General features: G+C 39.2%; 1 protein-coding gene across 2 annotated transcripts in view; it reads right to left on the bottom strand.

Moving 5' to 3' along the window:
* Window positions 1–276: 276 nt before the first annotated feature.
* Window positions 277–13,081, bottom strand: part of LOC105275369 (adenylate cyclase type 6) — a 77,454-nt gene continuing 64,649 nt past the window's right edge. The window contains exons 11-23 of one of the 2 annotated variants that reach the window (XM_011332157.3): window positions 12,821–12,979; window positions 12,310–12,558; window positions 11,790–11,952; window positions 11,140–11,246; window positions 10,757–10,856; window positions 10,299–10,415; window positions 9,615–9,743; window positions 8,885–9,126; window positions 8,157–8,295; window positions 6,906–7,125; window positions 5,972–6,120; window positions 5,212–5,541; window positions 277–4,272 (exon numbers count right to left, since the gene is read on the bottom strand). In XM_011332157.3, the coding sequence (XP_011330459.1) occupies window positions 5,215–5,541; window positions 5,972–6,120; window positions 6,906–7,125; window positions 8,157–8,295; window positions 8,885–9,126; window positions 9,615–9,743; window positions 10,299–10,415; window positions 10,757–10,856; window positions 11,140–11,246; window positions 11,790–11,952; window positions 12,310–12,558; window positions 12,821–12,979 (2,101 nt within the window). In that variant the 3' untranslated portion in view covers window positions 277–4,272; window positions 5,212–5,214. The remainder of the gene's footprint in view (window positions 4,273–5,211; window positions 5,542–5,971; window positions 6,121–6,905; window positions 7,126–8,156; window positions 8,296–8,884; window positions 9,127–9,614; window positions 9,744–10,298; window positions 10,416–10,756; window positions 10,857–11,139; window positions 11,247–11,789; window positions 11,953–12,309; window positions 12,559–12,820; window positions 12,980–13,081) is intronic. The other variant, XM_011332158.3, reaches the window with a different exon arrangement.

The following is a 13,081-nucleotide window of genomic DNA, read 5'->3' as shown; positions in this document are numbered from 1 at the left end:
TGTAGAATCTAATCCGTCTTCTTATGATTCTTCTGATGCTTCTTATTTTTAACAATTTAATCAGTTTTTTGAAGAATTAGATATATGTTTAGCCTGAAAATATAAGAAAAAATTTTTAAAATTCGTTAGTTTACGAGTATCAGAAAAACAAAGCTATGAAATAATCATATTTTAAATATTATAATTATATAAACATAATTATATTAAATATCATAATTATATAACTATTTAGCTTCTTTTTTTATATGGAGGAAAGGGTTTTCAAAACTGGACAGCTTAATTTTATTAAAAATTTATTTTATATCATCAGTGTGTTAATCACGGCGCGCATTATGGCTATGGTATAGATGCGTGTCTTCGGTAGACTGAATTTTTAGGCCATCGCGCGCGCGCGCACGCGCACGAAAGTTACATCAACATTTTCCTCGGAAACGATTACGAATAATACAATTTCTGTCCTGCGTCTTGTTTCCTTCTGGCTAGCAGTCGTCCGTCTATTCATTCGTATCGTTGCGTATTGACTATAAGATCGGCGGCGACATTCTGTCGACGTCGTAGACAAAGTTTTCTCATCGTAGGAAAGTTACTCGGAAATCTGGGAAGGCAAAACGCTCTTGCCTTTCTTTGGGAAAACAGTCGGCTCTGTTCTGTATCGATCAATTCACTCCGATGCTTAATCAGATACTTTCTACGATATTGGTTGTAACAGCTGTTAACGCACTGTCGACGAGCCGTAAATTTCCTCATTTGGTGTGTACTATGTCTTAATTGTTCTACTTCCTGTTTATTTAATATCTATAAGTTATTTAAAAAATCGAAAAATAAATTGCTCTATTGGTCAATCTTAGGAGTTCTTTTTTTCAAGGAGTTTCTTCAGGGATCAGTCGTTCGGATTTACTTAACAACAGTGGAGTATATCATTCTCGTCGACAGAGTTAATGACTGTCGCCATTATTTGGACGATTAAATTTTCGACACTAACATAGGCTCTTAGACTCTAACACGTAGTAGTAGATGGACTTATGACGCAAGAGCTTATACAATTATTCCGATATGGTATAACGTACAGTAAATTTGAGTTTCGGTTAACATGGATCACTTGTGCTTTGATTTGTGCTTTACATGACGTTCCTGACAAAATACTTTTCGATGAAAAATTAGCATTTATCGATTGACATTATCATAACAAAGAAAGATCATTTACAAAGAATATTTGAATATTTGAATATAATAATTTTTTAATGTTACTATATTATTCATATATACGTCCATCAAATCAGTTCCGAACTTGTATTTAAATAAACGAGATAAAGTAAAAATTAAAAAAGTAAAAATCGTCGATCTTAACACAAATGATCCACTGCGGATTAGTACAATTCGATCGCCTTGATTCAACAATTGCGCCTCTAGAATTAGCTTCGTCGCTTATGTCAATTAACATCTAATATTAGCCGGACCTGCCAGCGACATTAAAATTCTCGCGAAAGCACAAATTCAACGCTTATATCAGATCGTGCACCATACGATTGGTCGGCGATAAACCTAGAATCGTAAAGTCTTGTCGTAACTCACGGAATCATCGGATTCTGTGAGAATCAGCATTTAATTCAATTCGACATAGTTCGAGATCTGACATAGTATATTTCGTGCGTGACATTTTATTTGACGAGTTAAATTGCGTGCCTGTTAAACACGACAGCCAAGTTAATTATTTAGTCGAATTAATTAGATTAGACTTGTCAAAATATTCGTTACGTGCTCTACTGTTCTTTCTATAACAAATATAGTTAATCTTTTTCTCTGCTTATCATTTGGAAAAAAGGTTGCCTACGCGCACAGGAGATCGATATGTATATTCTGATCGAGAAGACCTCGAGCTTGGGGCCACGCCGCGCCGACACACCAACGTAATTAACATCTATGTATACACTTTGGCCAAGTTTGTACATGTGCTCTCAAGCGCACCACATACATACATACATATGTACATGCTCGCGAAAACGTATCTAATCTATTTGACATCGAATGCCACGGAATGCACTTTGCATTTGCGAGAAAGCCGTTCGGACGATCGATCGTTTCCACATGAAAGATTTAATCAAAGATTGCAGCATAATAATTTAATTAACTTTGCCGAATTCATTTCTCAACGCTGCGAATAAGAAATCTTCGCAATTAATTAACGTATCTTCAATAGTTTGTCTCTTCATGGTTTCTTTTATGGAATATTAACAGAAAGTTAAATTGGAGGACGTTCTGTTTGAACGTTTTTTTGCAGAGATTGTTAAAATCAATAAGAAGAAAAACGGAACGTTGTTTATCGGATATTCGACGCCACGATATAGTGCAGCTCTATTAAATTTCCGTTGGAAAGTTGACTGATGTAGAAAATCACTCGTCCGACGCTTGCAGTACTTTCCGCGTCTCCAGAGTTTACTCTATTAATTATATGAGTTTACTTTACGTCCTTCGAAATTCTAAAACGAAGATAGAATTCCAACTGCGGATGGGCAAAGGACCATTTAAAGCTCTTTATCAACCAAAAAACTCTTATATAAATAAAAGATCTCTTGTAAGTTACAAGTTGTAACACGTTTGAAAATTCCATAAGTTACGTATTGCAATGAACAAAAGTGCTACAAGTTGCAGCAAGAAAAGACAGATAAAATCTGCAGTTTTTCCAACATATATTTTCTAATCGTAAGCAAAATAAAGTAATAAAATAGATTAATTATTTAAAACTCTTTTCAATGATCTGTTTTAACAATTTTTATCTTAACAATTCTTCGTAAAATAGTAACTAGTGTAATTACGAAGAGCAGACACGCTGTTACGAAGTAAAATGGTAATATTCCCGTATCCTTACAGGTGGCTATTATTCAATCATCGAGTCTAGCATACAGTCATTACCACGCCATGGTCCCGTTCTTGTTAAAGCAAACTGTCTATACGTATGAGGTTCGTTCATCCACAGTTTCGTTGTATCAGGCTCAATCTTTGTCGGGTTGTTTCTGTGTATTTAGTTGCGGGAGATTCCCTTCGCTATTGACTAGAATAATGCAGAAACTCCCAACTCGTCGGACACGTCACGAGAGAGATTAATATTACATGATAATCTAAAAATTTGTTCAAAATAACGAAGTTGCTATGTACAAATCACATATCGTAAACGAAAGACTCGGGTCAACAACATGCTGAATCAAATGAGAAAAATGAGACTTCTATTTAAGACGTGCGCTATAACATAAATTCGAACGTTTTACCTTGTATTAGATGACATATGTAAATTATTTGTGACAGCTTTTAATCGTTTTTTATGACTTAACGTATTGGTCCAAGTTTCTCAATTAATAGTATGTTTGATACTAGATGCACAAATGTGTGTTCGGAAATTATGCATGTCCATTTCTTCGAGGATGAGGCTTTGTCCTTATTGTCGTGAATTAATCTCTCTGTATCTTAGAAATTATTTGTGGCATTTCTCAAAGCAGATTGGTAGATCATAAAAAATATTTTAATATTTAAAATTGATTCAATAACACGTGTATAAAGATATCTGAAAAAATAATTTGAAATAATAACATTTTGAGGAACTTTAGCTACTTGTGTCATGAAAGAATTGTGCGCTATTTTATTTAAGCGTAAGTAAATTGACCATGTTTGTTGTGTAACTTAATTAATATCAGACATGTCTAATTGTTCATCCTCGAAAGAAATTATCTGGACATTCGTCGACGTTCCTGGCGACGAATATCTTTTGTTCGAGCACCGAGAAATTATTGCAAAATTCCAGTTAATTTTAGATTAACGTTCGAGGAGAAAGTAAATATTTCCAATACACAATCACATATATCGTAGGCATCATTCAGAGATAGCTTAAGTACGACGAGTGTGCGGGAGAACGAGTTATCGCTCGCAGCTAAAGTCTGGCATTTCAGTGTAGATTTACCTCGAGCTTGTTAAACACTTGCAGCTGCTAAACAGTTAAACAATTACACGAAATCTGCGCTTAAATGCCAGGTTTGTCTTCTGCGAGTGTCGATCATGCCTCGCTTCGTTCGCTTCGAGACTTAAAACTAATGGCGCAATTATTCCGTTCACCAAGAATAGATTGACGACGCTCGACGATTCCGATTTCACATAGGCGCTTTGGAGATCACACGATTGTCTTTGTGCTCGAGAGAAATTCGCAGATGCACAAGGATTGATTGATATCTTCTATCGTCGTGACACATTATCGTCCATCGTGAATCCTTGCTCAAGCAATCCCACCTGCCAATATGATCGGTTCGTTAATAATCGACGATGCATTATGTGTACAAGTGATATTCTTGGCAAAACAGTGTAAGCTTATCCGTAAAAAATATGAACGTTTTATTTTCGACGAAGCTCAAGTTTCGTCAGAAATTTTTAATTATTTCAAATATTTGTGTAATATTATCCGAAATTAACGTTACGTTCTTGACTGTGGTTTTAATTCTCCATGGTACACAAACTGGCTAATTGAATCTTTGTTTACTTCCGCGTTCATAAAGGAAAATCGAATATCGAACTGCTTGAAGAATTATATTTTCATATACTTTTTTGTAATTATCGATGTAATTATCGAATTTTAGATTTTGTAAATTGAAGAATCGTAAATGTTCTAATTGTTACATGATTGCGCGCGTTAAAACTTCAATTGTTTTCGAGTCCGCAATCACCACTGCTTTGTCCAGTTTCATGACTGTATAGTGTGCTTCGCTATTTTAATTCACTCGTTTTACAGAACAAAAATTTTTGCACGCGTATATGCATATGAAGCACTCTGCGTAAAGTGGACTTTTTTCGGCATAACGAAGTTCTCGTGATACGAATATCCGTTGCATATGTTGTACGCAACTGATTATGTATGTGTGTCCTCGTCAAAATATGCATTTTTCGTAAAGCTAAATTTGTTACAGAATTGTGCGGTCTATTGTCGGGTTAATATTGCAATTGCATCAAGCATGCATCGTATCATATTCAGCAAATCATTATGTAAATAAGAGTGAATATCGCAAACACAAAAATCTTTATTTTCTCGATAAAGTTTTGAAAACTTTATATTGTGACACTATTTGTCGTTTGCTAAAATTTATGACAAATTCAGCTTCGAAAGAAAAATGTAGTTTTTCGAATAAAATTCAGATATTAGTTTTGCGATTATTAATATACAAGTATTAATAATACCAATCAGACGATCCCGTTGCTGTTGCTGACGACCATTTGCTCCGTGGTGTCGGTGTTGTTGTTTGAATTCGTTCTGATTTTGGCATCATTAGGCTCCTTGATATCTCTCGGCCCATCCAGGAAGTAAGTTATCATACTGCCTTTTCCTTTAACCTGGATCGTGCCTCGGCAGCTGATCGGATATCCTTTGGCGGCTAGAATATCGCGGACTTCCTTGGTGACTTGAATCCCATCTAGCACGCCCGTCGAATCCATCCTGGAGGCGACGTTCACGGCGTTGCCCCAGATGTCGTACTGCGGTTTCCTCGCGCCGATCACGCCCGCAACCACCTGTGCAATATCCGTCGCGCGTTAAGTTCCCGTTCGTCTCTGAGAATCCCCAGTGGCTTTGTCGAGATTCTCTTTCTGGGCCGCAGCTGGGATCGAATGGAAGAAAATTTCGAGAATATCGCGAGAAAATCGGATACGCGACACACTCGTGTTATCTTTAAAATTAAAAGACTCAAGATTAATAATACAGGACACATTTTTTGTTAAAATTAACATTAAGCCGTAATTAAGAAACAATGATCTTAAAGATTAATTCTCAAGTTTAACGGTTTTTAAGATTATTTAATGTTGAGCACTTTACAATATAAATAAAATTTTTGAAATGTATATTTGGTTTCTCGCGTACTCCAAGCCACGATATACAGATTATTCATACAATAACACGCAACGTTCGGTCGAGAATTGCTCGCCTCACGCTTTTTGACATTACCGGTCCAATGTTGATGCCCACACGCATGCGGAAGTTATTAAAGCTGTGTTCATTGACATCGGCCAGCTGCTGGCGGATCCTCAGAGCGTAATCCGCCATAGCGACTACGTGCTTGAAATCCCGCATGTCGCAGGTGCTTTTCGTCAAGCCTGAAGCAACAGAGAGAGAGAGAGAGACAGGGATGAACTTTGCGCAACGGCGACATCCCGATCGCATTGTCCTTCGTAATTTGATTAGTGAGCTTGCCTTGCTAGGAAATTGTTGGGAAATTGCGCGAAAAGTCAAGTGGTCGTGGAAAATCGGATTCGCCTTCGTGCACTTAGAGAAGCATTGAAATTAAAGTAGCAAGTTTTTAACGTCAAGCTAGCGAGAATACATCCGAAAGACCATTAATCAAATAAAATCAATGCCATTAAACAAATAAAAAGCTAGTTATTGAGATACATGAATAGTAGATAAAAGTCGAATATCTTTTGAATTGTCGGTCGGTCGGAGCTTTCCTCAATAAAAGTAATGTTCAAAACTCTTAAAATGCTATTAGAAATATTGGAGCTCTCAAGAATAATTTGTTTTTTATTTACTTTTTTTGTATCTAATATGAAAAATGTTTCTTACTTATCAGAAACTCTAGAGTATTTTGAAAAAGAAAGCGTATAAGCTGTTCAGAATTATTCGATCTTGAAATGTGATGAGGATGCGACATTTCGTACAATATCCTCGTGAAGCCATTGTACGAGCCACCGGATCAGTTAGAAAATGGTCCAGCTAATCTAATTGAATTAACTTTCTGGCCGATCTGGCGATTGATCGCGCACACGGTCGCTGTTCTTCCGAAATACGTTATAGAACGATACAAAAGCCGATGGCGCGGAAACAGCCTTCGGAGGCGAATCAAAGGCTTGTCGATACTACTAAGAATGCGCGAGGAACGTACCCGAAGCAGCCATGTACGTGGCACCCGTGCTCTTGATCTTCTCAATGTACTTGAACTGCTCCTCGGCAAGTATCTCGTCGAAGTCAGCGATGATTTCGTTGAGGACTCGGAGGCATTCCATGCCGTCTTTATTCTCCTCGAGCTCGTCATAGAAATCCGAAAAATTCGGGATCGAGGCAAACATTATGCACACGGAGTCGCACTGCTCGTGGTACAATTCCTGCGAATCGATCGACGAACGTGCATCGTGCTCGAGATAAATCTGAATGGTTTATTTTTCTTAAAAATGTGAGTTTTCAGAAAGTTTTAATCGCGCACTTTTGACAATAAATTGTGAATTTAATTCTAGCCGCGCTATCAAGTCATAATAATTTAGAGTTTTAGCGACAACCGTTCGCACAATTTGAAACTTGTGTAATATTTTACGTGGTTCGCTCATTAATTGTTCAGACTTTTGTACGAAAGTAGCCTGGAGGCTGCTGACTTGAGCAAATCGCGTTGAAATGTACATGCCTCGGATCTAACTCGGTAAATGAAATAGAGTTGCTTCTGCACGAGAAGACATGACAAATTAGGTAAATAGTTAAATGATGTTAAGATCCAGTTTAGAAGGACGATTTAACACGGTCATCGAAGGTCTTTGCTTATACGGCTGGAGTAAAATTTTGAAACTCTGCCGATTGCAATTCGATTCGATCACAAACGTGCAACATCGTTTCTAGAACAATTGTGGATTCTTTTCGCAATTGAAAGACGTAACTGTTTCAGATGCGATTAATACGTTCGCAATTTAAGCAGGAGGGTTTATAAAGAAGCGCTTTTGCTCTCTTGCGTTTAATATTTGAAGCTGCTGCTAACGCGAGATTCTTATGAGAAGCTTACGAGAAAGCCGGTTAACTCTAGCAAGCTAAATTTCAAGATGTACACGAGGCATTCTGTATACATTCACCTTCGCCTGTAAATTGTTCTTTAATCCGTAATCGTTAACCTCGTTAAAAAATGCATCGAATGTGAATATTCTAGTGTTTATCCATTGTATTTCAAGCGCTCTACTTGTCGTGTAAGGAGACTGCAAAAGAATCGCAGTAATTAGGCCAGACGTGTGTACAGGGTGTCTGTGAGAAATCTTCGAAAGAAGAAATTTTCTATCATAAATTAGAATTCACAAAATTGTAACGAGTAGAAGATAATAATTGAGACTATATTTCACTTTTGTGAAAATTTTCTTGAAATATTTCAAGTAGAACTTACGTCTGAATTGACCGTAGACAGAAAGTGGGCGGCCACGTGTTCCGGAAGTATGTTCGCGAGTAGTTTCTGGTTGTAGGCCTTTAGGTGTTCCATCTCCTCCTTCTCCTCGGTCGCTTGTAATTTCCACAGGAAATCTAATCTGTATCGGTACATAAAATACATTAGTATTCTTTCTTCATATCGACTACAAGTTAGAAAAGTTTCTTTCTCGCCAAAATGTTTCACATTCTTAGGCTATGCCGCATGTTTCGTAAAGCGCTCGAACATCCATTTTCGAATTTCTAATGCGGTGTTATGTAATGCATATTGTAATATAACATGATTTTAGTAGACTTCTCTATTCTATTGATAGACTTTCATGGCAGTTACATCTCCATAATTTGTTGTATTGTATTCCTCCATTGTATTCCTCAAGGACGTATTCCTTACAAATTTAAATTTGAAGCGTTTTAACATATTTTATAACGCGTCGACGCATTTACGAAACATTGCGCCAAGGAATCTATTTGCGACTTTTACATGCATGGATCTCCGTCTCGATTACGAAATTATTCTATGGAAATCGATTCTGTGAGAGAATCGCCGAGCTGCGGACGAAAATTCTCGTGGGAAATTCCATGAGGGTTTCAAAGGTTTGTAACATGCAACTTCGGGATATATTCACGAGCTGACGCTGCTTAAGTTTTGGAGGTATTGTTGTAGCGGGAAAGCGCAATTGTATATTCGACCTGTAGGTAGCCTCGGTGTGCTGAGAATGTGCCACTAAGCAGGCCATGAAGAAAACCACCAAAACACCCGCCAACCATCTTCCAGCGGGTTCGACGATGTTGTTCTCATTCACTGCCTGGTAAATACTGACCCCGAGATAACAAGTTACAACAATACTCAATATCGCTACTTTAAAGACCAACGTTAGGATCTGGTACACCGCGCAGGTCACCATTACTAGCATCACCAGAACCGGAAACAGCTGCAATCAGTAACAATCGCGTAATATCAATCGCGAATTCTCGCGTTGTTCTGTGGAGATTATTTTCAGAACTTATTTTTCTTGAGAATTGCGTCACGAAATTTTACAGACAACGCGTATACATCTTTAATCTTTGTAACAAATACCTTTACTAATGATTTTATAATATAAATGATATAATTATATCTGTATAAATTTTTAACGGGTTTCGCTATTTAATAAGACTTAATAAGACTTTGGCAATTTAATAAGACGAAATCAGATTCTTGGATGCTATGAGAACCATCAGTCTACGTTGATAGCAGATTAATTTCGTTAGTTTTGCATACAATTTTCTTTTTTGCCAATTAAGGATTCGTAAGTCCTTTCTAGGATATCTTTGATATCTTTTATTCTTTGCGTGTCTTTCATAACAGACTCGAGTGAAGGCTCATTTAGCAAACGTCTCGGTTTTCCGATGCTGATGTCTCATTTTACATTTAACTTACATCGCAGAACAGGATGTAGTAACAGGTGTCGACAGCGTTATCGGTTCCCTTTAGCGGTTCCTTGAGCACGGATTTCTCCACTAGTTCCGTGTTATTGTTGGAGCAAGATTCGCTTTCCTCTAGCGTAATCTGCAACGAGAAAAGCAACGCGAAAAATGTTATTTACAGTCATTTCGAAAACGCAGATCGTTCGATGGTTAATGCCGAGTGCATATGACATTTTTTCCATCTCTTCGTTATTTAATGCGGAACTGTTTACAAAGCGACAGTATTATTCCGCGATTCTCATGATTAATTGTTACGTCGGTGCCAGCGCGCAATTTATCGTTGAAAGTTTTAGCGTCGAGCACTCTAATTTACATCGCGCTATAATTCCAGCAAAACGGGTTTTCTGGATGACGGGATCGGTTATTGGATTAAAAAAAAGGAGGAAAAAGGAACTAAAAGAGCAGAAACTAAAAACGACGTCGTTACGGATAAACCGTTTAACCGGTACGACTGATGTTTCGTAAAAATAATAATGGATTTTCCATACTTTCGAGAGCAGATTTTAAACCATTCGTCCATTTGAATTTGCAAATTGCTAAATCTCTGAGTGTACGTTCTATTCGTGAAACATCAAGATCGTATTACTGTCGATGTCGATGTCGCATGATTGCGATAAAATAGCATACAATCACTTACCAGCGGCGATAACACCGTGATGAATGTCAGGAACACGACGATGGTCGCGACGCTCTGCGCGACGATGCGATTCTCGAAGATTTGCAAGGCCGCGTTCCTCACCCATTGCGGTACCCTCTGGAAAACGCGCACGATTACACCCTTTCCTCGCGACTAATTAAATCCGATGAAAACGGGAGCTGATCCCGGGGATCATCGGGGAATCAATGAGCGCGCTACGACCGGGATGTTTTCGGCAGTGACCTGGAAGCCTGCCATCCGGTCAAGGTCAAGAGGAAGTGGCACATTTCCAAAGAGGCTCGTCATCGATCCTATACGTGGTACGTGATGTATCGCGCGATTTATTCGCGCATCGATACGCGCGCGCGTCTGGCCGTGATTTCCGCGATGATGCCGGAAAAATATTGCCATCGCGCGAGTGTACTCTCAAAGATATCGCTCGTGAGAAGAAGACTTACCTCGTTCTTCTCCGCCAGTAAGACACCATTGACCAGGGCTATCACTAGTATGCTAATCACCGTGCAGACGTAGAAGTACACGCTCTTACGTAGAACGTCCCTGGAAGACGAAGAGTTCGGAGATTTAAGCACGACCGCCACTTTGGAGCTTGGCTTCTTGCAAGAAACCGCTCGATGGTCACGTAAGTGACGCCGTTAGATTTACGTCAGTGCACTTATCGAACGGTTTCCGCAACCGTGCACTCATGAATATGAAAGGCGATTCGAATCTAGCAAAGCATGAATAGACATTTGTCAGCCACGAATGTGTACGAGAAACATAAAGATATTATCTGTGCGTTTATAAAACGAGGTAAGAAGATAGAAGAGCCGAGACGTCTTACCCAAAGCTAAAGACGAGAGTGATGGCTATCGCGACCACGACAATCATGTAGACGAAGCCGGAACACACAAAGTAAGCCGACAGCATCCTGTCTCTTTCGCGCGAGTACTGCAACAAGTCATTCAAACAATCATGTGTTAAATATTGTAATTAAATATTGTAACTAGCCGTGATACATGGAAATTTACAGGACGACAACTAGTATCGATGTCGTCTGCTTCTCTCTTTCTCTCTTAACGCGGACGACGTTACTGACGGATGCGCTGCGTGAATCTGATCGTGGAATCTCGCGATTTTGGGCCTTCTTCTCGAAAATGAATGAAATTACATTAGCTCGGTTACGGCGTGCGATTAAATCACGCGAGACCCGGATAATCCAAACGCACACTCACTTGCCGAATTAATTAATTAATCGCAAATTAAATATAAACGAACTTGCATTACGCGGCGTTCGACCGTGCTTAATTGTATATGTACGATGCATAGAAATAATTTACGATACGTAATTACATCGGTCGTATTTCGCACTTGCTCCGTTTAATTAATTATGCCGGTAAGAGACAATTTTCCGCGCTACGCTTTTGTACTCTCGCTTCAGTCTCGAGTGTTTTCTGTCAGTTCATCCATACAATTACTCGCACCGCAAAGTACCTTTTCCTCGACCTTTGGGTTTCGAAATGTCAGTATGAACGGCATGCAATGCTCCGCTCTCAAACGATCTATGCTCCTGGCGTCGATTGCTCTCATCAGGTACTCGTTCACTTCATCCTCGGGATCTTTTTCTCCCTCGATGGCCTCGCCGAAACCCAATCTGCTGTAACATACGCAAAAATATCGTTATTTGAGTGTAGTGACTTTACACAACGTGAATTATCGTAACATTTATATAGATTGCAATAATTTTCTTCTCTTGTAGTGCTGCAAATGAGACATTTATTTTATTGACTCATCAGTTTTTCTTGGAGCACAGATATAATTGATTTATATCGCAATTGTTGTAAATTAATAAATGCGAATGATTAGAATTATCCTCTGATTGTCGCATAATTGGACAATGTCGTTTTGTCGTCCCCCTTGAATTATTTGGAGAATGAGAATACATGAAGAGCTACAACGTTACTACAACGTGAAGGACTGAAAGATTAAGTGGGAAGAATAATAGAAGACTTACCTGGTTTGTTTGCCGTGTTGCGAGCCATGGCCCATAACTCTCATCTCTTTGGACACGTTACCATTCGCCGGGAAGGTCTTTCGCATCCCGGAACTAGTTATGTTATCCCTGAATGTGTCTCCCGGGACAATTAGGTAAGTTCTGATGTTGTGCTCCTTTAAGTATGCGTTCCTCTCGCCGCCGTGGCCTTCCTCGACCTCGTAGTACCCACCCAGGCAGTCTAAGGTCTTTTTCGTGATGTGCACGCGTCTACGAAACGTCACGCTACATTATTGATGCAACTACGATATTTAGAAGAAATAAATATCAATAAATTTGCAACTTGTCTCGTCGTTCAAGTGAATTTCGTTGGAGGATCAAGAAATTTTACGCCAAGTCGAAGAGCAAAGGGCGTGGAGAAACTATGGGGGAGCACGTGTAATTTATCGCCGTCAATCGGGGTTGCTAACTTGAAGAGGGCGATGCCAGTCGCGGACTGACAAACCACGAGCATGAAATTGCTTGTACTCACCCGGGTATCCCTCCGCTTTCCATGTAATTGGCTAGGGTCACGTCGTTGCTCCAAACATCGAACTGCCATTTTCTCAGACCGAGCACCCCGCAGTGTACCCGGCCCGTGTGAATACCTACTCTCATATTCACGTTTACGGCCATTACCTCGCGTACCAATCTGCGCAGACACACAAGACGCGGGAATTTATTGCCCTGTTTCTGTCATTAGACGCCAAAGCAGCGGGATAACTGTTGACCGAGCACTCGTCTAAACGCGAAA

Source organism: Ooceraea biroi, chromosome 11 (assembly GCF_003672135.1).
Source record: "Ooceraea biroi isolate clonal line C1 chromosome 11, Obir_v5.4, whole genome shotgun sequence".
NCBI lineage: Eukaryota > Metazoa > Arthropoda > Insecta > Hymenoptera > Formicidae > Ooceraea > Ooceraea biroi.
Note: the sequence above shows the minus strand (reverse complement) of the source record. Positions and strands in the feature narration are given on the sequence as shown.